The sequence below is a fragment of the Nerophis lumbriciformis genome, linkage group LG14, assembly GCF_033978685.3.
Source record: "Nerophis lumbriciformis linkage group LG14, RoL_Nlum_v2.1, whole genome shotgun sequence".
Taxonomy (NCBI): Eukaryota; Metazoa; Chordata; class Actinopteri; order Syngnathiformes; family Syngnathidae; genus Nerophis; species Nerophis lumbriciformis.
In genome coordinates, this window is record NC_084561.2 from 5,793,652 (window position 1) to 5,818,823 (window position 25,172).

At 30.7% G+C, this 25,172-nt stretch overlaps 1 protein-coding gene across 1 annotated transcript in view; it reads left to right on the forward strand.

Moving 5' to 3' along the window:
• The window catches only part of rnf220b (ring finger protein 220b), a 134,543-nt gene that overhangs the window by 109,048 nt on the left and 323 nt on the right, over positions 1 to 25,172 (forward strand). The window contains exons 8-16 of the mRNA XM_072914598.1: positions 10,232 to 10,275; positions 10,517 to 10,604; positions 17,494 to 17,590; positions 20,342 to 20,401; positions 20,493 to 20,548; positions 20,628 to 20,697; positions 21,832 to 21,940; positions 24,985 to 25,059; positions 25,132 to 25,172. The exon at positions 25,132 to 25,172 is cut by the window's right edge and continues 323 nt beyond it. Of these exons, the coding sequence (XP_072770699.1) occupies positions 10,232 to 10,275; positions 10,517 to 10,604; positions 17,494 to 17,590; positions 20,342 to 20,401; positions 20,493 to 20,548; positions 20,628 to 20,697; positions 21,832 to 21,940; positions 24,985 to 25,059; positions 25,132 to 25,172 (640 nt within the window). The remainder of the gene's footprint in view (positions 1 to 10,231; positions 10,276 to 10,516; positions 10,605 to 17,493; positions 17,591 to 20,341; positions 20,402 to 20,492; positions 20,549 to 20,627; positions 20,698 to 21,831; positions 21,941 to 24,984; positions 25,060 to 25,131) is intronic.

Below are 25,172 nucleotides of genomic sequence, written 5' to 3' on the forward strand. Positions count from 1 at the left end.
CGCTAAACCTAACCCTAAACCTAACCCTAACCCTAACAATCTAGTTTTATACTAAATACCTCTTATTCTTGAATGATACTTGATTAAATAAATATTAAAAACATTTAATATTTATTTTATAATATAAACGATTAATTATTTGATCCTAATTAAACGAAATTAAAATGTAATGTAAATTAAAATATTTGTTAAGTTAAAAATACAACCCTAACCCTAACCCTAACTCTAACCCTAACCCTAACCCTAGGCCTAACCCTAACCCTAACCCTAACCCTAACCCTAACCCTAACCCCAAACCTAACCCTAACCGTAACGCTAACCTTAACCCTAACCCTAACACCAACCCTAACCCTAACCCTAACCCTAACCCTAACGCTAACCCTAACGCTAAACCTAACCCTAACCCTAATGCTAAACCTAACCCTAACTCTAACCCTAACCCTAACCCTAGGCCTAACCCTAACCCTAACCTAACCCTAACCCTAACCCTAACCCTAACCCCAAACCTAACCCTAACCGTAACGCTAACCTTAACCCTAACCCTAACACCAACCCTAACCCTAACCCCAACCCTAACCCTAACGCTAACCCTAACGCTAAACCTAACCCTAACCCTAACGCTAAACCTAACGCTAAACCTAACCCTAACCCTAACCCTAATCTAACCCTAAAATTAAATTAAATAAAAAATAAATAAATAAAATAAATAAAATAAATAAAATAAATAAAATAAATAAAATAAATAAAATAAATAAATAAAATATAAATATATAAAATATATGTATATATATATATATATATATATATATATATATATATATATATATATATATATATATATATATATATATATATATAATAATATAAATTATAAATTATTTGATAATAATTAAACTAAATGAAAATTTTAAAATAAAAAAATAAAATATTTTATTAAGTTAAAAATACACTCTGACCTTTAAATAAAAATGTATCTTAAATTATACTTCAATAAATAATGATTTTTAAATGAGCAAATATTTTAGCATGAATAAAAATATATAAATAAAATTCAAATAAATCATAATATTCAAAATAACAATAAATCAATCAGATAACAATCTACATACACCTGTAAATGAAAATATTTCATTAGGAAAAAATACACTCTGGTTTGTAAATAACAATACAGTTTCATATTGAATATTTTTGTTACTCTTTAAATAGTAAATACATATTATTTTAAATAAACAAATAAAAAATACAGGAATAAGAATTTAAGTAAATAAAAACAATTAAGATAAAAACTTTAAAAAAAAAAAATTGTTAGGTAATAAACTAAATAAAAAGTGTTGTTGTTTTATATTATCAAATCATATATTGTTATGTTATCTATATTGTATGTACTATATTATTCATGTGTTTTGCACGGATGAAAATGTAAGTAAAAAAAAATAAAATAAACAATTAATCAAGTAATATTTAAACTAAAAATTGTTTTATTGTTTTATATTCTTATAATTATATATATAATATATTGTTGTATTTATATTATTTTATGACACAAAAACATGTTTACATAAAAATGTAAGTAAATAAATACAATTTAGATAAATACAATCTGTTTGTTAAATAAATAATTAGGTAATAATTAAACTAAATAAAAAGTTTTTAATCTTTTCATATTATATGATGTTATAATATTTATAATAGTTTATAATGACACAAACATTTTTACATGAATAGAAATGTAAGTAAAAAAAAACAATTTAGATGAATAAAATATATTTTTAAAGAAGTCATTAATTAGGTAATAATTAAACTAAATACAAAGTGTTATTGTTTCATATTATTATATAATATATTGTTATATTATTTATATTAGTTTTTAATGACACAAAACATTTTTACATGAATAGAAACCTAAGTCCATAAATACAGTTTAGTTAAAATATATTTTTTAAATGAGTAATTAGGTAATAATTAAACTAAATAATTTTTTTCATTGTTTTATGTTATTATAATTTGTATTATTTATTTTATTTTTAAAATGCCACACCAAATTTGTAAATATTGAAAAATAAGAATATCTAACTGTACGGTGTATGTATACCTATTTTGTACTATGTTGGTGATATTAGATCTTTCAAAAAGTAATTGATATCACCTCATACATTTATTTTTTGTTAGGCTGTAACAACACAAACAATACATAATAACATTTAAAATATATATATATATATATATATATATATATATATATGTATGCTTAAAGCTGTTGTCATATAGTATATATTATATTATTGACATAATAATATATTTTAAATTGGTCTCCTCCATGGATTATTAATAATGGCACAATTAAAAATCAACTCTTGATATAACGATATTTTAGATATAATATTTAAATATAATTATTATGTATAAATAACACATATTTTACCTTGAAATTAACCTTTTGGACACATGTAATGTTTTTATATTGAAATATTATGAGATCAGTTATTTTTCTAATAATTTTTACAAACTTTAATTTCTTACTATTTTATTTGAATTAATAAAAAAAAAAAATAACAATCTAATCGTATTAAACATTTGTGTAACTTTAAAAAAAAAATTATAAATACGAATAAAAACTAATATTGAACTACTTAACTAGAACATCATTATTTAATGAATACACTTTTTTCTTAGTTTGCAATAACACTTATGATATTTAAGATATAATATTTAATTTGAATTATGTGTAAATAACAAATATTATACCTTGAAATTAACTCTTTGGACAAAATTTATATTAAAATATTATGAGATTATTAATTTTTTTAATCATGTTTACAAAGTTTAATTTCTTACAATTTTATTTGAATTAATAATAAAAAAACAATCTAGTCGTATTAAATGATTGTGTATCTCTTTAAAAATGACTAAATACAAGAAAAAAACTAATTTTGAACTAATTCACTAGAAAATCATTTTTAATTAATAAACTTTTTTGTTAGTTTGCAAAAGCACTTATAATATTTTGAATATATTTTTTTAATCGAATTAAAATGTGCAAATAAACATGTTTGGACAAATGTAATGTTTTTATATTAAAATTTTATGAGATTATAAATTTTTCAAATCATTTTTGCAAAGTTTATTTTCTTACAATGTTATTTGAATTAATGATAAAAAAAACAACAACAATCTAGTCGTATTAAATATTTGTGTAACTCTTTAAAAATGAATAAATACAAGTAAAAACTAATTTTGAACTAAGTCACTAGAAAATCATTTTTAATGAATACAATTTTTTGTTAGTTTGCAATAACACTTATGATATGTTATATATAATATTTAAATTATATTAAGTGTAAATTGCAAATATTTTACCTTGAAATTAACCATTTGGAAACATTTTATATTGAAGTATAATGAAATCATTTATTTTTCAAATTATTTTTTATAATAAAAAAACAACAACATTCTAGTCATATTAAATATTTGTGTAACTCTTTAAAAAATAAATAAATACAAGTAAAAAACACATCTTGATATGATGATCATAGTTGAACTACTTCACTAGAACATCATTATTTAATGAATAACCTTTTTTTTATAGTGTGCAATAACACTTATTTTAGATATAATATTTAAATTGAATTATTATGTGTAAATAACAAATATTTTACCTTGAAATTAACTGTTTGGACAAATGTAATGTTTTTATATTGAAATATTATGAGATAATTTATTTTTCATTGCAGTTTTTAAACCTTAATGTCATATTATTGTATATGAATTACTAATAAATAAATAAGAATGTAAAAAAGGAAAACCCTCGTTGAAAGTGTCCTTATTTATCTATATTAAAACACCTGTAGTGTAAACACTTTGATTATTACCTGATTAATGTATTACTATTTGGAGTACCGGTATTTTGATTTATATATTTTATTCATGTTAAAATATGTACTTAGTCATATAAAAATCATTATTTATTGTAATATAACTGAAGCTATATTTTTATTTACAGGTCAGTGTGTACTTTTAACTTAATACATATTTTCATTTACATCACATTTTCATTTAGTTTTAATTATCATCAAATAATTAATCATTTAAAAAAACATTATATTCATTTAAATGTGTTTCATGTATATTTATGTCAAAATATTTACAGTTAATAACAATTATAATAAGTATGATTTATAGTTAATAACAGTTAGAATAAAACAAGTTTGCATTAAAAATACAAAACCCCAAAAGCAGTGAAGTTGTCACGTTGTGTAAATGGTAAATAAAAAGAGAATACAACAAATCCTTTTCAACTTATATTCAATTGAATAGACTGCAAAGACAAGATATTTCAGAGGGGCATTTTTACCAGTGTGTTACATGGCCTTTCCTTTTAACAACCCTCAGTAAAGGTTTGGGAACTGAGGAGACACATTTTTGAAGTGGAATTCTTTCCCATTCTTGCTTTATGTACAGCTTAAGTTGTTCAACAGTCTCCCTTCTGATATTTTAGGCTTCATAATGCACCACACATTTTCAATGGGAGACAGGTCTGAACTACAGGCAGGCCAGTCTAGTACCCGCACTCTTTTACTATGAAGCCACGTTGATGTGACACGTGACTTGGCATTGTCTTGCTGAAATAAGCAGGGGCGTCCATGATAACATTGCTTGGATGGCAACATATGTTGCTCCAAAAACCTGTATGTACCTTTCAGCATTAATGGTGCCGTCACAGATGTGTACGTTACCCATGCCTTGGGCACTAATACACCCCCATACCATCACACATGCTGGCTTTTCAACTTTGCACCCAGAACAGTCTGGAAGGTTCTTTTCCTCTTTGGTCCGGAGGACACGACGTCCACAGTTTCCAAAAAAAATTTTGAAATGTGGACTCGTCAGACCACAGAACACTTTTTCCACTTTGCGTCAGTCCATCTTAGATGAGCTCGGGTGTTGTTGATAAATGGCTTTGGCTTGGCATTGTAGCGTTTTAATTTGCACTTACAGATGTAGCGGCCAACTGTAGTTGCTGACAGTGGGTTTCTGAAGTGTTCCTGAGCCCATGTGGTGATATCCTTTACACACTGATGTCGCTTTTTCATGCAGTATTGCCTGAAGGATCCACGGTCTGTAATATCATCGCTTACGTGCGGTGATTTCTCCAGATTCTCTGAACCTCTTGATGATATTACGGAGCGTAGATGGTGAAATCCCTAAATTCCTTGCAATAGCTGCTTGAGAAATGTTGTTCTTAAACAAGTTGCTCAGGCATTTGTTGACAAAGTGGTGAGCCTCGCCCCGTCCTTGTTTGTGAACGACTGAGCATTTCATGGAAGCTGTTTTTATGCCCAATCATGGCACCCACCTGTTCCCAATTAGCCTGTTCACCTTGCGGGATGTTCCGAATAAGTCTTTGATGAGCGTTCCTCAACTTTCTCAGTCTTTTTTGCCACTTGTGCCAGCTTTTTTGAAACATGTCGCAGGCATCAAATTCCAAATGAGCTAATATTTGCAAAAAGTAACCAGTTCCAACGTTAAATATCTTGTATTTGCAGTCTATTCGATTGAATACAAGTTGGAAAGGATTTGTTGTATTCTCTTTTTATTTACCATTTACACAACGTGACAACTTCACTGCTTTTGGCTTTTGTATAAAAAAAGGATTACAACTGTTGAGAAACTGCTGATGAGGCCTGTTAGACTTTATTGGGATTATAAGAGGACGCCATAATGAGCTTCTAAATACACGTCAGAAGAGGAGTGTGTGTGTGTGTGTGTTGGGGTGGTGGGGGTCTCTCTTGTGTTGATTCATCAACCTTTCACTTTCACTTTCACTTTCCTTGCTCGTCTTCCTTTCTGGTGGATGAGCTCTCCCTCTTTAACCCTCGTTACGTTCTCTGCCACGCCGCTGCTCGGGGTCACCAGCCCTCGTACGTGTGTGTGTGTGTGTGTGTGTGTGTGTGTTCAACACCAACCCCCACCTGCAGTGTCATGCAGGAATGAAGGGCCCCTAAAAGTTAATGTGCGCTCCCAATGGAGGAGGTGCTTCTGTTCCGCCATCTTAACTTTTACATCAGGGAGAAGAAGCAGTGACACACCACCATCTTGGACTACTTGTGTGTGTGTGTGTGTTTTGTCATGTACACACACACACACACACACACACACACACACACACCGTGTGACACGCTTGGCTTCAGGATTTGTGTGTTATTTTGTAGTATGTGTGTGTTATTTTGTAGGACGTGTGTGCTTTTGTGTATATAATATATATATATATATATATATATATATATATATATACAATAATATTAATTTATTCATATATATATTCATCATAAAATGCTGCTTCTAGATTGCAGAAATACTAACAAAAATATATTTTACACACAGAAAGTAACAGGAATGTAAACCCATGTTTACATCTCATTGTGCAAAATGTGAAGGTTTTAAGGGGAACTTAATGTGAACTCTGAAAGGGGTACACATTATTTCCACCCAGACATACCAGATTTGTGTGTTATTTTCATTGTAAGTGGGCACTTATATTAGAAAATAATGTAACGGAAATGGCTGCTGTCGTTTGATTATTATAATACAAGATTGAAATTGTTATAATGTCAGGTTTGGGACAGGTGTGATGCTGGTGTGCTCTGGAAGTTTTTGCGTTTGCTCAGACATGAAAAATTAGAGAGAACATTGGTCAGTACGTGTAAAATGTGACAAATAAACGCTTTTTGAAATAAAAACAATAGTAATAGTAGTAGTGATAATAATAAAAACAATGATAATAGTAATAATTTTAATAATAACAATGATAATAAGGATAATATTAATAATAATAATAACATTAATCATAAAATCAATGATAATAATAAAAATGATTTTATATATATATATATATATATATATATATATATATATATATATATATATATATATATATATATATATATACACACACACACACACACACACATACAATAATGTTAATTTATGGATATTCATCATAAATTGTTGCTTCTAGATTGCAGAAATACTAACAAAAATATATTTTACAGACAGAAAGTAACAGGAATGTAAACCCATGTTTACATCTCATTGTGCAAAATGTGAAGGTTTTAAGGGGAACTTAATGTGAACTCTGAAAGGGGTACACATTATTTCCACCCAGGCATACCAGATTTGTGTGTTATTTTCATTGTAAGTGGGCACCTATATTAGAAAATAATGTAACGGAAATGGCTGCTGTCGTTTTATTATTATAATACAAGATTGAAATTGTTATGATGTCAGGTTTGGGACAGGTATGATGCTGGTGTGCTCTGGAAGTTTTTGCGTTTACTCAGACATGAAAAATTAGAGAAAACATTGGTCAGTACGTGTAAAATGTGACAAATAAACACTTTTTGAAATAAAAACAATTGTAATAGTAGTAGTGATAATAATAAAAACAATGATAATAGTAGTAATTTTAATAATAACAATGATAATAAGGATAATATTAATAATAATAATAACATCCATCCATCCATCCATTTTCTACCGCTTATTCCCTTTGGGGTCGCGGGGGGCGCTGGAGCCTATCTCAGCTACAGTCGGGCGGAAGGCGGGGTACACCCTGGACAAGTCGCCACCTCATCGCAGTATAATAATAATAAGTAATAACATTAATCATAAAATCAATGATAATAATAAAAATGATTTTATATATATATACAGTATATATATATATACACACACACACACACACAATAATGTTAATTTATGGATATTCATCATAAAATGCTGCTTCTAGATTGCAGAAATACTAACAAAAATATATTTTACACACAGAAAGTAACAGGAAAGTAAACCCATGTTTACATCTCATTGTGCAAAATGTGAAGGTTTTAAGGGGAACTTAATGTGAACTCTGAAAGGGGTACACACTATTTCCACACAGACATACCAGATTTGTTTATTTTCATTGTAAGTGGGCACTTATATTAGAAAATAATCTAACTGAAATGACTGCTGTGGTTTGATTATTATGATACAAGATCTACATTGTTATGATGTCAGGTTGGGGACAGGTACGTGAGAGTGGAATGTGACAAATACACACTTTTTTATGAAACACAAGCCTTACTGAGGAAAACAGGTGTGACGCTGATGTGCTCTGAAAGTTTTTGCGTTTGCTCAGACACGTGAAAAATTTGAGGGAACATTGGTCAGTACGTGTGAGTAAAATGTGACAAATACACACTTTTTTATATAAAAACAATGATGATAGTAGCAGTGATAATAATAAAAACAATGATAAAAGTAGTTGTAATAATAATAAAAACAATTATAATAGTAATGATATTAATAGTAACTATGATAATAATAATTATATTAATAATAATTATTATAATAATAATAATAACATTAATAATAAAATCAATGATAATAATAATAATTATATATATATACACACACACAATAATATTAATTTATGGATATTCATCATAAAATGCTGCTTCTAGATTGCAGAAATACTAACAAAAATATATTTTACACACAGAAAGTAACAGGAATGTAAACCCATGTTTACATCTCATTGTGCAACATGTGAAGGTTTTAAGGGGAACTTAATGTGAACTCTGAAAGGGGTACACAATATTTCCACCCAGACATACCAGATTTGTGTGTTATTTTCATTGTAAGTGGACACTTATATTACAAAATAATGTAACGGAAATGGCTGCTGTCGTTTGATTATTATAATACGAGATTTAAATTGTTATGATGTCAGGTTTGGGACAGGTATGATGCTGGTGTGCTCTGGAAGTTTTTGCGTTTGCTCAGACATGAAAAATTAGAGAGAACATTGGTCAGTACCGGTACATGTAAAATGTGACAAATCCACACTTTTTAAAATAAAAACAATTGTAATAGTAGTGATAATAATAAAAACAATGATAATAGTAATAATTTTAATAATAACAATAGTAATAAGGATACTATTATTAATAATAATAACATTAATCATAAAATCAATGATAATAATAAAATGATTTTATATATATATATATACAGTATATATATACACACACACACACACACACACACACACACACAATAATGTTAATTTATGGATATTCATCATAAAATGTTGCTTCTAGATTGCAGAAATATTAATAAAAATATATTTTACACACAGAAAGTAACAGGAATGTAAACCCATATTTACATCTCATTGTGCAAAATGTGAAGGTTTTAAGGGGAACTTAATGTGAACTCTGAAAGGGGTACACACTATTTCCACACAGACATACCAGATTTGTTTACTTTCATTTCATTGTAAGTGGGCACTTATATTAGAAAATAATCTAACTGAAATGACTGCTGTGGTTTGATTATTATGATACAAGATCTACATTGTTATGATGTCAGGTTGGGGACAGGTACGTGAGAGTGGAATGTGACAAATACACACTTTTTTATGAAACACAAGCCTTACTGAGGAAAACAGGTGTGACGCTGGTGTGCTCTGAAAGTTTTTGCGTTTGCTCAGACACATGAAAAACTTGAGGGAACATTGGTCAGTACGTGTGAGTAAAATGTGACAAATACACACTTTTTTAAATAAAAACAATGATGATAGTAGCAGTGATAATAATAAAAACAATGATAAAAGTATAGTTGTAATAATAATAAAAACAATTATAATAGTAATGAAATTAATAACTATGATAATAATAATAATAATAATTATATTAATAATAATTATTATAATAATAATAACATTAATAATAAAATCAATTATAATAATAATTATATATATATACACAATAATGTTAATTTATGGAAATTCATCATAAAATGCTGCTTCTAGATTGCAGAAATACTAACAAAAATATATTTTACACACAGAAAGTAACAGGAATGTAAACCCATGTTTACATCTCATTGTGCAAAATGTGAAGGTTTTAAGGGGAACTTATTGTGAACTCTGAAAGGGGTACACATTATTTCCACCCAGACATACCAGATTTGTGTGTTATTTTCATTGTAAGTGGGCACTTACATTACACAATAATCTAACGTGAATGGCTGCTGTCGTTGGATTATTATGATACAAGATCTACATTGTTATGATGTCAGGTACGTGTGAGTGGAATGTGACAAATACACACTTTTTTTTAATGAAACACAAGCCTTACTGAGGAAATGAATATGAATCGTAATTCAACTCTGGTCTCGTCTTCATCCGCAGTCCGCATCAGCAGACTGAAGAGGAGGAAAGCGGAGGACGGGCAGGTATGTCTGGATCAACGCACACCTGCAGACATATCAGGGCACACCTGCAGACATATCAGGGCACACCTGCAGACATATCAGGGCACACGCCACATCACCATCACTGTCATGTCAGCGTCAGGTCGCCTGGAAACATCTCCACTTGGCAACAAAACGCAGCCCACGGCTACTCGGGGCAAAAGGACGTTGTGTTTAAATGTGTGTGTGTGTGTGTGTGTGTGTTTAAATGTGTGTGTTTTAGGAGGTCCATGCAAACACGACACTGTCGGAGGACGAGTGGAGCGAGAGGAGGAAGATACAGATGATGTCGCTCCTCGGAGGGTTCAAAGGTGTGTGTGTGTGTGTGTTCTTGTATTTCTACCCTTCTTGAGACACCAAGAAGGAAAAGTATCTTCCATGTGAGGAGGTGTGAACAAGTGATGACATAAATTATGGTCCCAATAACACTGCATCTAATAGAGAATGTCTCATTTGCACCCCTGCTGGTGACATCTATCAAAAAGGAGGGATTTTTCACAATGACTGTGTGTCGCTTTTAAAAATGCTCCCCCCTATGGTCAACATATGAAATAACAAGTGTGTGTAAGAAATTTGGCCAAAATTAATTAAAGAAAAATAAATAAATATGTATACAGAGACATGCTGTAATAACTTGAAGTAAACAATGAAGATTAGATTAAAAAAATTCTAAAATAAAATAACTAAAAGCAGTCTTTTTCTCACAATGTGTCAACTTCTTTCTTATAGAATTGGGAACAATATCTTATATTCTTTCTATTTCTGTAATATTGCAATATTTTCTTGTAAAATTATTAATATTTTATGTAAAATTATTAATATTTTATGTAAAATTATTAATATTTTATGTAAAATTATTAATATTTTATGTAAAATTATTAATATTTTATGTAAAATTATTAATATTTTATGTAAAATTATTACTTTTTACTGCAAAATGGCGACAATTGTCATATGAAGTTCTGACTTGTATCACAATATTGCCGATTTTTTTTTTTGTTCTTATAAAATAGTGAAATTTTTTGAGTAAAATTATGACTTTCGTCATCATTTTGCAGAGTAAAATTCCGATTATTATTATAATATTGCCAAAATTTTAAAGTTTTCTTATAAAATTGTGACTTTTGGCGAGTAAAATGACGACTTTTTTCATAAAATTGCCAACATTTTAAACTTTTCTTGTAAAATTGCGACTGCTTTTAAGTGAAATTCCAACTTTTATCAAAATATTGCACAAATGTTCAGTTTTTCTTGTAAAAGTTTGACTTGCGTTGAGTAAATTGACGACTTTTATTATAACACTGCCAAAATTCTAACTTTTTCTTGTGAAATTGTGACCTTTTTCTTGTGAAATTCCAACTCATTTTTTACAACAAGTTTTTTTTATATTTGCATAGTATGTATATATTATTAATGTTGTAAATACACTTCTTTATATATCTAGAAAGGCTGGTCCTAAAGAGGTAGGCATTTTTCTCAGGTCTCAAGAAGGTCACAAATACAAGAGTGTGTGTGTGTGTGTATGTGTGTGTTCTTGTATTTCCATCATTATCGAGACATGAAGAAGGAAAGGTATCTTCCATATGAGGAGGTGTGAACAAGTGATGACATAAATCATGGTCCCAATAACATTGCATCTAATAGACAATGTCTCATTTGCACCCCTGCTGGTGACATCTATCAACATGAGGGTGGTCCCAAAAAGGAGGGATTTTTCACAAAGACTGTGTGTCGCTTTTAAAAGTGCTCCCCCCTCTGGTCAACATATGAAATAACAAGTGTGTGTAAGAAATTTGGCCAAAATTAATTAAACAAAAATAAATAAATATGTATATAGAGACATGCTGTAATAACTTGAAGTAAACAATGAAGATTAGATTAAAAAAAATTCTAAAATAAAATAACTAAAAGTCTTTTTCTCACAATGTGTCAACTTCTTTCTTATAAAATTGGGAACAATTTCTCATATTATTATGTTTCTGTAATATTGCAATATTTTCTTGTAAAATTATTAATATTTTATGTAAAATTATTACTTTTTACTGCAAAATGGCGACAATTGTCATATGAAGTTCTGACTTTTATCACAATATTGCCGATTTTTTTTTGTTGTTCTTGTAAAATAGTGACATTTTTTGAGTAAAATTATGACTTTCGTCATCATTTTGCAGAGTAAAATTCCGATTATTATTATAATATTGCCAAAATTTTTAAAGTTTTCTTATAAAATTGTGACTTTTGGCGAGTAAAATGACGACTTTTTTCATAAAATTGCCAACATTTTAAACTTTTCTTGTAAAATTGCGACTGTTTTTAAGTGAAATTCCAACTTTTATCATAATATTGCACAAATGTTCAGTTTTTCTTGTAAAAGTTTGACTTGCGTTGAGTAAATTGACGACTTTTATTATAACACTGCCAAAATTCTAACTTTTTCTTGTGAAATTGTGACCTTTTTCTTGTGAAATTCCAACTCATTTTTCACAACAAGTTTTGTTATATTTGCATAGTATGTATATATTATTAATGTTGTAAATACACTTCTTTATATATCTAGAAAGGCTGGTCCTAAAGAGGTAGGCATTTTTCTCAGGTCACAAGAAGGTAAGAAATACAAAAATGTGTGTAAGAAATTGAAATTCGCCCCCTTTAGCCGAAAGTAATGAAAAAAAATACAAATAAATATGTATATAAAGACATATTGTAATAACTTGAAGTAAATAATGAAGATTAAAAAAACAATTACAAACAAAAAATATTGAAAAAAATAACTAAAAGCTTACCTTTTTTATATTTGCATAGTATGTATATATTATTAATGTTGTAAATACAAATATTTATACATCTAGAAGGGGTGGTCCTAAAGAGGTAGGCATTTTTCTCAGGTCTCCAGAAGGTAACAAATACAAAAATGTGTGTAAATGTTTTTAAATGTGCCCCCTTTGGCCAAAAGTAATACAAATAAATATGTATATAAAGACATATTGTAATAACTTGAAGTAAATAATGAAGATTAAAAAACAATTACCAACAAAAAAAATGTTTTTAAATAACTAAAAGCTTACCTTTTTTTATATTTGCATAGTATGTATATATTATCAATGTTGTAAATACACATCTTTATATATCTAGAAAGGCTGGTTCTTAAGAGGTAGGCATTTTTCTCAGGTCTCAAGAAGGTAACACATACAAAATGTGTGTGTGTGTGTGTGTGTGTGTGTGTGTGTGTGTGTGTGTGTGTGTGTGTGTGTGTGTGTGTGTGTGTGTGTGTGTGTGTGTTGTCGTGCAGTGGAGAGCAAATAACGTGACTGAGTGGCAGTTGAAAAAAGCGCTGAACTTTTCAGTCCGGATTACGACGGAGCGGCCTTGAAGGTTAGCGAGCACGTCAGCGGACGCTCTGACATGCAAACTTGTCACAGCAAGACAGGAAGGATCCAATCTGGCCTTCAAGTTGGATTGTTTTTGTTTTGTTTTTAGTAAAACCTCGGCGACAACAACGCTGTATGTGCGTCTGTCGCTTTAACGCGACAAACGCAAGAAGCGCCGGACATTAACACTCCAGAGCGTGCACTTGCCCAATGTAATAGATGTCATAATTGGCACATATGATAAAAAAAACTGTCGCACCCACAACATCTTAGAAGAATTAAATATTGTTCCATATATTAGCCGCACCTTAATTGTTTCCAAACTGTGTCTGGAACAGGGCAGTAAAACGGCTGATCAAACAAAACAAAAGTCATGGTCATGGACCCACTAACTGGGCAAGCTAGCTCTCCAATCAGCTAAACAGACTCAATAACTCCACGGTGACATTTTGGTGACTTTACTGAAGAATTTGTGAAACTGAAACAATACAAAAAGAATGTAAGTTAATAATACTAACACAGACACTCGTAAACTTGTCATCATATTAGCTCATGCTAACGACGCTAGCTTGATTACATTAAGATAGCACGTACAAATATGCATGAAAACGTTCTTACAGACATCACACATGGGACGCTTTAGTGAGTGAGAATAGTTTTAGTTATATTGTAAAACTTACAAACGTTACTTGGAGGGAAGAATGGAGACGCCATATGAGTAGAAATGCTGTGGACGGCTAGAAGACGGAACGGCACTCGTACTTCCAGTTGAAAGCTCAGAGAGCAAACTCGTCTAAAAGATGGCTTTTTTTGTGTTCAGTAAAAACTAATTGCATTATGGTCGTCCCCGAAAAAAAATCCATAATTTGGCTGCATCGTTTTATAAGCCGCAGGATACAAAGCGTAGGAAAAACTTAGCGGCTTATAGTATGGAATTTACAGTATATGTCATATTTATTATATACAACAATAATAAATGTCATATTTATTATATACAACAATAATAAATGTCATATTTATTATATACAACAATAATATGTCATATTTATTATATACAACAATTATAGATGTCATGTTTATTATATTCAACAATAATAAATGTCATATTCATTATATAAAACAATAATAGATGTCATATTTATCATATACAACAATATGTCATATTTATTACATACAACAATTATAGATGTCATATTTATTATATACAACAATAATATATGTCATATTTATTGCATACAACAATAATAGATGTCATATTTATTATATACAACAATAATAAATGTCATATTTATTATATAAAACAATAATAGATGTCATATGTATTATATACAACAATTATAGATGTCATATTTATTATATACAACAATAATAGATGTCATATTTATTACATACAACAATTATAGATGTCAAATGTATTATATACAACAATAATATGTCATATTTGTTATGTACAACAATAATAGATGTCATATTTATTATATACAACAATAATAGATGTCATATTTGTTATAATACAACAATAATAGATGTCATATTTATTATATACAGCAATAATATGTCATATTTATTATATACAACAATTATATATGTCATATTTATTATATACAACAATAATAGATGTCATATTTAGTACATACAACAATTATGGATGTCATATTTATTTTGCACAACAATAATGTCATATTTATTACATACAACAATTATATGTGTCATATTTATTACATACAACAATTATAGATGTCATATTTATTATATACAACAATAATAGATGTCATATTTATTGTATACAACAATAATATGTCATATTTATTACATACAACAATAATAGATGTAATATTTATTATTTACAACAATAATAGATGTCCTATTTATTATATAAAACAATAATAAATGTCATATTTATTATATACAACAATAATATATGTCATATGTATTACATACAACAATTATAGATGTCATATGTATTACATACAACAATTAAAGATGTCATATTTATTATATACAACAATAATAGGTGTCATATTTATTATATACAACAATAATATGTCATATTTATTACATACAACAATAATATGTCATATTTATTACATACAACAATTATATGTCATATTAATTATATACAACAATAATATGTCATATTTATTACATACAACAATTATATGTCATATTTATTATATGCAACAATTATATATGTCATATTTATTATATACAACAATAATAGATGTCATATTTATTATTTACAACAATAATATGTCATATTTATTACATATAACAATTATATATGTCATATTTATTATATACAACAATAATATGTCATGTTTATTACATACAACAATTATATGTCATATTTATTATATACAACAATTATATATGTCATATTTATTATATACAACAATAATAGATGTCATATTTATTATTTACAATAATAATATGTCATATTTATTACATATAACAATTATATATGTCATATTTATTATATACAACAATAATATGTCATGTTTATTACATACAACAATTATATGTCATATTTATTATATACAACAAGTATATATGTCATATTTATTATATACAACAATAAAAGATGTCATATTTATTATTTACAACAATAATATGTCATATTTATTACATATAACAATTATATATGTCATATTTATTATATACAACAATAATATGTCATGTTTATTACATACAACAATTATATGTCATATTTATTATATACAACAATTATATATGTCATATTTATTATATACAACAATAATAGATGTCATATTTATTATTTACAATAATAATATGTCATATTTATTACATATAACAATTATATATGTCATATTTATTATATACAACAATAATATGTCATGTTTATTACATACAACAATTATATGACATATTTATTATATACAACAATAATAGATGTCATATTTATTATTTACAACAATAATATGTCATATTTATTACATATAACAATTATATATGTCATATTTATTATACACAACAATAATAGATGTCATATCTATTGTATACAACAATAATAGATGTCATATTTATCCCGTACAACAATAATAAATGTCATATTTATTATTTACAACAATAATAGATGTCATATTTATTATATACAACAATAATAGATGTCATATTTATTACATACAACAATAATAGATGTCATATTTATTATTTACAACAATAATAGATGTCATATTTATTATATACAACAATAATAGATGTCATATTTATTACATACAATGATGTAACATTAAGAAACAGGCTCGTGAATTTTACAAGTTGCGATTCAATTTGATTCCGATTCAATTCAGAATCGATTCTCGATTAAACACAATTCCTGCAATGTATTATTTGGTATGAAAAAAGATGATAAAACAATTTCAGAAAAGTTTCTAATTGCAAAAGCTGATTCTTGAACATTTATAATCGATTCAGAAGCATAATAAATAATAATAATAATGATTCAGAAGTGAAACTGGGTCATGAATCAATATTAAAAATGTATATTTTTGGGCTAAAGAAAACATTGCCATGTATTTCCACGAGACACGAGCGTTAGCAACATTAGCATAGCTCTTGGAGCTACATGCTAACATTACACTTGAACATCATGCTAGGTTAGCATATTCGCTGGACAAAAACAAAATGAAACTTACTGTAGCTGACTGATGGCTAGTTGGTAGATTTTCAGACTTCAAGACGAGTAGTGAAGCCTTTTTAATTTTTTTTTTTTTTTTTTTTTTTACAAAGCTGTCCCTGTGAAGTGGTGGGCTGCGCCTTAAATCCGTGGCATCGCTTGTGTTTCCCCTAAAAATGTGAACATGTCTCTCAGGGGCCATGTTGGTGAGCAGCACGTCCAAAGAAGGTCGGGACAGCGACGCTGACCTGGACGTGGACGGGGACGACACCTTAGCGTACGGCCGAGCTCAGTATCCTTCATCTTTATCTATTCAGTATCCTTCATCTTTAGCAATTCAGTATCCTTCATCTTTATCAATTCAGTATCCTTCATCTTTAGCAATTCGGTATCCTTCATCTTTATCAATTCAGTATCCTTCATCTTTATCAATTCAGTATCCTTCATCTTTATCAATTCAGTATCCTTCATCTTTATCAATTCGGTATCCTTCATCTTTATCAGTTCAGTATCCTTCATCTTTATCAATTCAGTATCCTTCATCTTTATCAATTCGGTATCCTTCATCTTTATCAATTCGGTATCCTTCATCTTTATCAATTCAGTATCCTTCATCTTTATCTATTCAGTATCCTTCATCTCTATCAATTCGGTATCCTTCATCTTTATCAATTCAGTATCCTTCATCTTTATCAATTCGGTATCCTTCATCTTTATCAATTCGGTATCCTTCATCTTTATCAATTCAGTATCCTTCATCTTTATCAATTCAGTATCCTTCATCTTTATCAATTCAGTATCCTTCATCTTTATCTATTCAGTATCCTTCATCTTTATCAATTCAGTATCCTTCATCTTTATCAATTCAGTATCCTTCATCTTTATCAATTCGGTATTCTTCATCTTTATCAGTTCAGTATCCTTCATCTTTATCAATTCGGTATCCTTCATCTTTATCAATTCGGTATCCTTCATCTTTATCAATTCGGTATCCTTCATCTTTATCAATTCGGTATCCTTCATCTTTATCAATTCGGTATCCTTCATCTTTAGCAATTCGGTATCCTACATCTTTATCAATTCGGTATCCTTCATCTTTATCAATTCGGTATCCTTCATCTTTAGCAATTCAGTATCCTTCATCTTTATCAATTCAGTATCCTTCATCTTTATCAATTCGGTATCCTTCATCTTTATCAATTCAGTATCCTTCATTTTTAGCAATTCAGTATCATTCATCTTTAGCAATTCAGTATCCTTCATCTTTATCAATTCAGTATCCTTCATCTTTAGCAATTCAGTATCCTTCATCTTTATCAATTCAGTATCCTTCATCTTTATCAATTCGGTATCCTTCATCTTTATCAATTCGGTATCCTTCATCTTTATCAATTCGGTATCCTTCATCTTTATCAATTCAGTATCCTTCATCTTTATCAATTCAGTATCCTTCATCTTTATCAATTCAGTATCCTTCATCTTTATCAATTCGGTATCCTTCATCTTTATCAATTCGGTATCCTTCATCTTTATCAATTCGGTATCCTTCATCTTTATCAATTCGGTATCCTTCATCTTTATCAATTCGGTATCCTTCATCTTTAGCAATTCGGTATCCTTCATCTTTATCAATTCGGTATCCTTCATCTTTATCAATTCGGTATCCTTCATCTTTAGCAATTCAGTATCCTTCATCTTTATCAATTCAGTATCCTTCATCTTTATCAATTCGGTATCCTTCATCTTTATCAATTCAGTATCCTTCATTTTTAGCAATTCAGTATCATTCATCTTTAGCAATTCAGTATCCTTCATCTTTATCAATTCAGTATCCTTCATCTTTAGCAATTCAGTATCCTTCATCTTTATCAATTCAGTATCCTTCATCTTTATCAATTCGGTATCCTTCATCTTTATCAATTCGGTATCCTTCATCTTTATCAATTCGGTATCCTTCATCTTTATCAATTCGGTATCCTTCATCTTTATCAATTCGGTATCCTTCATCTTTATCAATTCGGTATCCTTCATCTTTATCAATTCGGTATCCTTCATCTTTAGCAATTCAGTATCCTTCATCTTTATCAATTCGGTATCCTTCATCTTTATCAATTCGGTATCCTTCATCTTTATCAATTCGGTATCCTTCATCTTTAGCAATTCGGTATCCTTCATCTTTATCAATTCGGTATCCTTCATCTTTAGCAATTCAGTATCCTTCATCTTTATCAATTCGGTATCCTTCATCTTTATCAATTCGGTATCCTTCATCTTTAGCAATTCAGTATCCTTCATCTTTATCAATTCAGTATCCTTCATCTTTATCAATTCGGTATCCTTCATCTTTATCAATTCAGTATCCTTCATTTTTAGCAATTCAGTATCATTCATCTTTAGCAATTCAGTATCCTTCATCTTTATCAATTCAGTATCCTTCATCTTTAGCAATTCAGTATCCTTCATCTTTATCAATTCGGTATCCTTCATCTTTAGCAATTCAGTATCCTTCATCTTTCAGCCACTCAGTATATATATATATATATATATATATATATATATATATATATATATATATATATATATATATATATATATATATATATATATATATATATATAAAACATCACCATATATACCGGTATATATATATATATATATATATATATATATATATATATATATATATATATATATATACATATATATATATATATATATATATATATATATATATATATATATATATATATATATATATATATAAATATATATATATATTTATATTTATATATATATATATATATATTTGGTGATGTTTTTATATATATATATATATATATATATATATATATAAAACATCACCAAAAATGGTGTAATGATGGCAGATAAAAGTAACAAAAAATACAAAATAATATACTTGATAAAAAATTATAAACATTCTTTTTACATAAAAATTATTTTCATACTATAAAAAAATAAAAAAAGACAGTTTGTGCCAAAGTTTGGTGTGTTTTTGTCTTTTTTCCCTGAGCTTTGTGTTCAGATACTGTGAGACAGACGTGATGGTGTGTGCAGGAGACAACATCAAGGAGACCACCGCCAAGTACGTCTGCATAGCGAGCTTAGCAATAATTCTTGTTATGTTTTTGATAATAAACCTTTATGTGTTCCCATGTTTGCTTGTTGTGGTGCAGCAGTTCCATGCCAGACTCTGCCGCCCACAGACAAACTTCCACTTGGTCCAGCCAGGGTGGGTCAACATGCTCCCTAACATTATTCACCTCTCTGTTTACGTCTCACCACCAATAATCACCGTCTTGTCCTGGCAGGAAGTCCTTCCACCAGCGCTGAGCGACTGGACGCGCTCCCAAAGAGCTGCAACAACACCGATACGGACATGTACGTGTTGATGATAATGTGCATTATTTGAGCGGTGTGAGTGGATATCAATGTTTGAAAATGTTTACTGTGGGGTCAATTGACTTTGTTAAAACTGCCACAAAAACACTCCATAATAGGAGTGGCCTGATCCTATACTGAGAACAGCTCTGATATCAGCATTAAAACAAGTATCGATTTGTATGAGCCAGTCCACAGTGTGTTTACTTGTGTGTGATATCATGTGCGATACAAGCAGTCCTGCAGAGTATTTACTTGTGTGATATCATGTGTGATACAAGCAGTCCTGCAGTGTGTTTACTTGTGTGTGATATCATGTGCGATACAAGCAGTCCTGCAGAGTATTTACTTGTGTGATATCATGTGTGATACAAGCAATCCTGCAGTGTGTTTACTTGTGTGTGATATCATGTGCGATACAAGCAGTCCTGTAGCGTGTTTACTTGTGTGCGATATCATGGGCGATACAAGCAGTCCTGCAGCGGGTTTACTTGTGTGCAATATAATGTGCGATACAAGCAGTCCTGCAGCGCCTTTACTTGTGTGCGATATCATGTCCGATACAAGCAGTCCTGCAGCGCGTTTACTTGTGTGCGATATCATGTGCGATAGAAGCACTCCTACAGCGTGTTTACTTGTGTGCGATATCATGTGCGATACAAGCAGTCCTGCAGCGTGTTTACTTGTGTGCGATATCATGTGCGATACAAGCAGTCCTGCAGCGTGTTTACTTGTGTGCGATATCATGTGCTATACAAGCAGTCCCGCAGTGTGTTTACTTGTGTGCGATACAAGCAGTCCTGCAGCGTGTTTACTTGTGTGTGATATCATGTGCAATACAAGCAGTCCTGCAGTGTGTTTACTTGTGTGCGATATCATGTGCTATACAAGCAGTCCTGCAGCGCGTTTACTTGTGTGCGATATCATGTGCGATACAAGCAGTCCTGCAGCGTGTTTATATGTATATATATGCATGTATGTCGTATTCTGTCAACATGGCACTCAGAGTAGTGTGTGTGTGTGTGTGTGTGTGTGTGTGTGTGCGTGTGTGTGTGTGTGTGTGTGTGTGTGCGTGCGTGCGTGCGTGTGTGTGTGTGTGTGTGTGTGTGTGTGTGTGTGTGTGTGTGTGCGCAGGCCCTCAGAAGACGACACGCTGACGTCGCTGGACGCTCTGAAAGCTCGGATACGAGACTTAGAGAAGCAGTTGTGTAAAGGAGACAGATTGAAATGTCTCATCTGCATGGTGAGTACACACATGAATGATTCCTTCTCTTCTAGAACGTTCTACATGTCACACAAACACGTGCTGGATACACACATGCTTGTGTGACGTTTGTCATCATAAACAACACAATAAAAACACTATTAAAAGAAATCAAATGGATAATAATAATTGTTATTATTTAGATGATCAACATTAATATTGTGTTTGATATATTTATATATAATCTTCTGACTCTGCTTATATTATTTAGTAGGAGTATTTTCTCGCTTTGTATACATCATGAATTGTGTTTTATTAAATATAAAAAATACAGCTATTAAAAATATATTTATTTGTCTTCTGGATTTAAAAAAAAGGGTACTGGATGTGCTTATATTATTATTATCATTATTATTAGTATTGTATTTTTCTTTGTTTATATATGCTCCATGTATTTGATATTGTTTATTAGATAATTGGATATAAGCAATGTTTAATTTGTGCGTTATATGCTTTTTCTGTATAACACTTAATAATACATGTTTGGTTTATATATTAATAATACTAGTAGTACTACTATTGATAATAATTGTCATGCATTGTAGTATTGTGTTTTTTTATTGATTTTAAAATGAAGTTTAAAAATTCGTTTTTGCTGTTTTTTTTATATAATCCTGCTCTGATGTTAATAAAACAATTAAAAAATTGAATGCATGTAAAAAAAAAAAATTAATAATTTTATATTTTAATTTATTATATATTTTGCGGAATTTCCCCGTTTAGATTAAAAAAATAATGTTATTCAATTCACTGAAAATGATGTTAAATATAAATACGATGTTTTCTTTATTTTCTGAATGCATGTCGTAGTAATCGTGTCGAATGACAACTGAATTTCATCGTACTTGACGTGGGCGACATCTGGCGGCAGAAGGCAGTACTACACCCCTAAAATGTTCCTGCCCTAATTTTAATACAACGATAAAATAATTGAATGCATGTAAAAAAAATAATAATAATTATAATTTGACATTTTGATTTATTATATATTTTGTGGGATTTCCCTGTTGAGGGTAAAAAAAAATAATAATGTTATTACATTTAAATTAATATAATATTGGAAATAAATACAATGTTTTTATTTTCTGAATGCATGTTTCAACGTACTTGACGTGGGCGACATCTGGCGGCAGAAAGCAGTACTACATCCCTAAAAGTTTTCCCGCCCTAATTTGAATAAAACAAATAATTGAATACATGTAAAAAAAAATACCCAACAACATCTGAATGTGCCAATTTAATTTATTATATATTTTGCGGGATTTCCCCCTTGAGAGTCCAAACATAATGCTATTAAATTCAAATGAATATGATCCATCCATCCATCCATTTCCTACCGCTAGTCCCTTTTATGATGTTTAATATAAATACAATCCATCCATCCATCCATTTTCTACCGCTTGTCCCTTACAATGTTTTCTTTATTCTTCTGAATGCATGTAGTAATAATCGTATCGAATGACAACGCGTTAGTTTCAACGTACTTGACGTGGGCGACATCTGGCGGCAGAAGGCAGTACCACACCCCCAAAAGTGTTGCTGCCCTAATTTTAATACAACAATTAAATAATTGAATGCATGTAAAAAAAATTAAAAAAAATAAAATAAAAAAATTGACATTTTAATTTAATATACACGGACACGTTTCCAGTGAGGGTTGGTGAAGGCTGCCCTTTGTCACCGATTCTGTTCATAACTTTTATGGACAGAATTTCTAGGCGCAGTCAAGGCGTTGAGGGGATCTGGTTTGGTGGCTGCAGGATTAGGTCACTGCTATTTGCAGATGATGTGGTCCTGATGGCTTCTTCTGGCCAAGATCTTCAGCTCTCACTGGATCGGTTCGCAGCCGAGTGTGAAGCGACTGGGATGAGAATCAGCACCTCCAAGTCCGAGTCCATGGTTCTCGCCCGGAAAAGGGTGGAGTGCCATCTCCGGGTTGGGGAGGAGATCTTGCCCCAAGTGGAGGAGTTCAAGTACCTCGGAGTCTTGTTCACGAGTGGGGGAAGAGTGGATCGTGAGATCGACAGGCGGATCGGTGCGGCGTCTTCAGTAATGCGGACGCTGTATCGATCCGTTGTGGTGAAGAAGGAGCTGAGCCGGAAGGCAAAGCTCTCGATTTACCGGTCGATCTACGTTCCCATCCTCACCTATGGTCATGAGCTTTGGGTCATGACCGAAAGGACAAGATCACGGGTACAAGCGGCCGAAATGAGTTTCCTCCGCCGAGTGGCGGGGCTCTCCCTTAGAGATAGGGTGAGAAGCTCTGTCATTCGGGGGGAGCTCAAAGTAAAGCCGCTGCTCCTCCACATCGAGAGGAGCCAGATGAGGTGGTTCGGACATCTGGTCAGGATGCCACCCGAACGCCTCCCTAGGAAGGTGTTTCGGGCACGTCCGACCGGTAGGAGGCCACGGGGAAGACCCAGGACACGCTGGGAAGACTATCTCTCCCGGCTGGCCTGGGAACGCCTCGGGATCCCCCGGGAGGAGCTGGACGAAGTGGCTGGGGAGAGGGAAGTCTGGGCTTCCCTGCTTAAGCTGCTGCCCCCGCGACCCGACCTCGGATAAGCGGAAGAAGATGGATGGATGGATGGACAATGTTTTTATTTTCTGAACGCATGTCATAGTAATCGTGTCGAATGACACCACGTTAGTTTCAACGTACTTGACGTGGGCGACATCTGGCGGCAGGATGCAGTACTACACCCCTAAAAGTGTTCCCGCCCTAATTTTAATATAACAATTAAATAATTTAATGCCTGTAAAAATAATAATAATAAAAAATGGACATTTTAATTTATTATATATTTTGCTGGATTTCCCCGTTGAGGGTAAAAAAAATGTTATTCAATTCAAATTAATATAATATTAAATTTAATACAATGTTTTTATTTTCTGAATGCATGTTGTAGTAATCGTGTCGAATGTCAACACGTTAGTTTCAATGCACTTGACGTTGGCGACATCTAGCGGCAGGATGCAGTACTACACCCCTAAAAGTGTTCCCACCCGTGTCTCCCCTGCAGGACAGCTACACGACCCCACTCACCTCCATCCAGTGCTGGCATGTCCACTGCGAGGAGTGCTGGCTCAGAACGCTGGTAAATGCAAATAAAACACTTTTATTTTTTTAAATGATTATTATTAATGATAGCGCCATTTTGTGCCGTCAGGGCGCCAAGAAGCTGTGTCCTCAATGCAACACCATTACGTC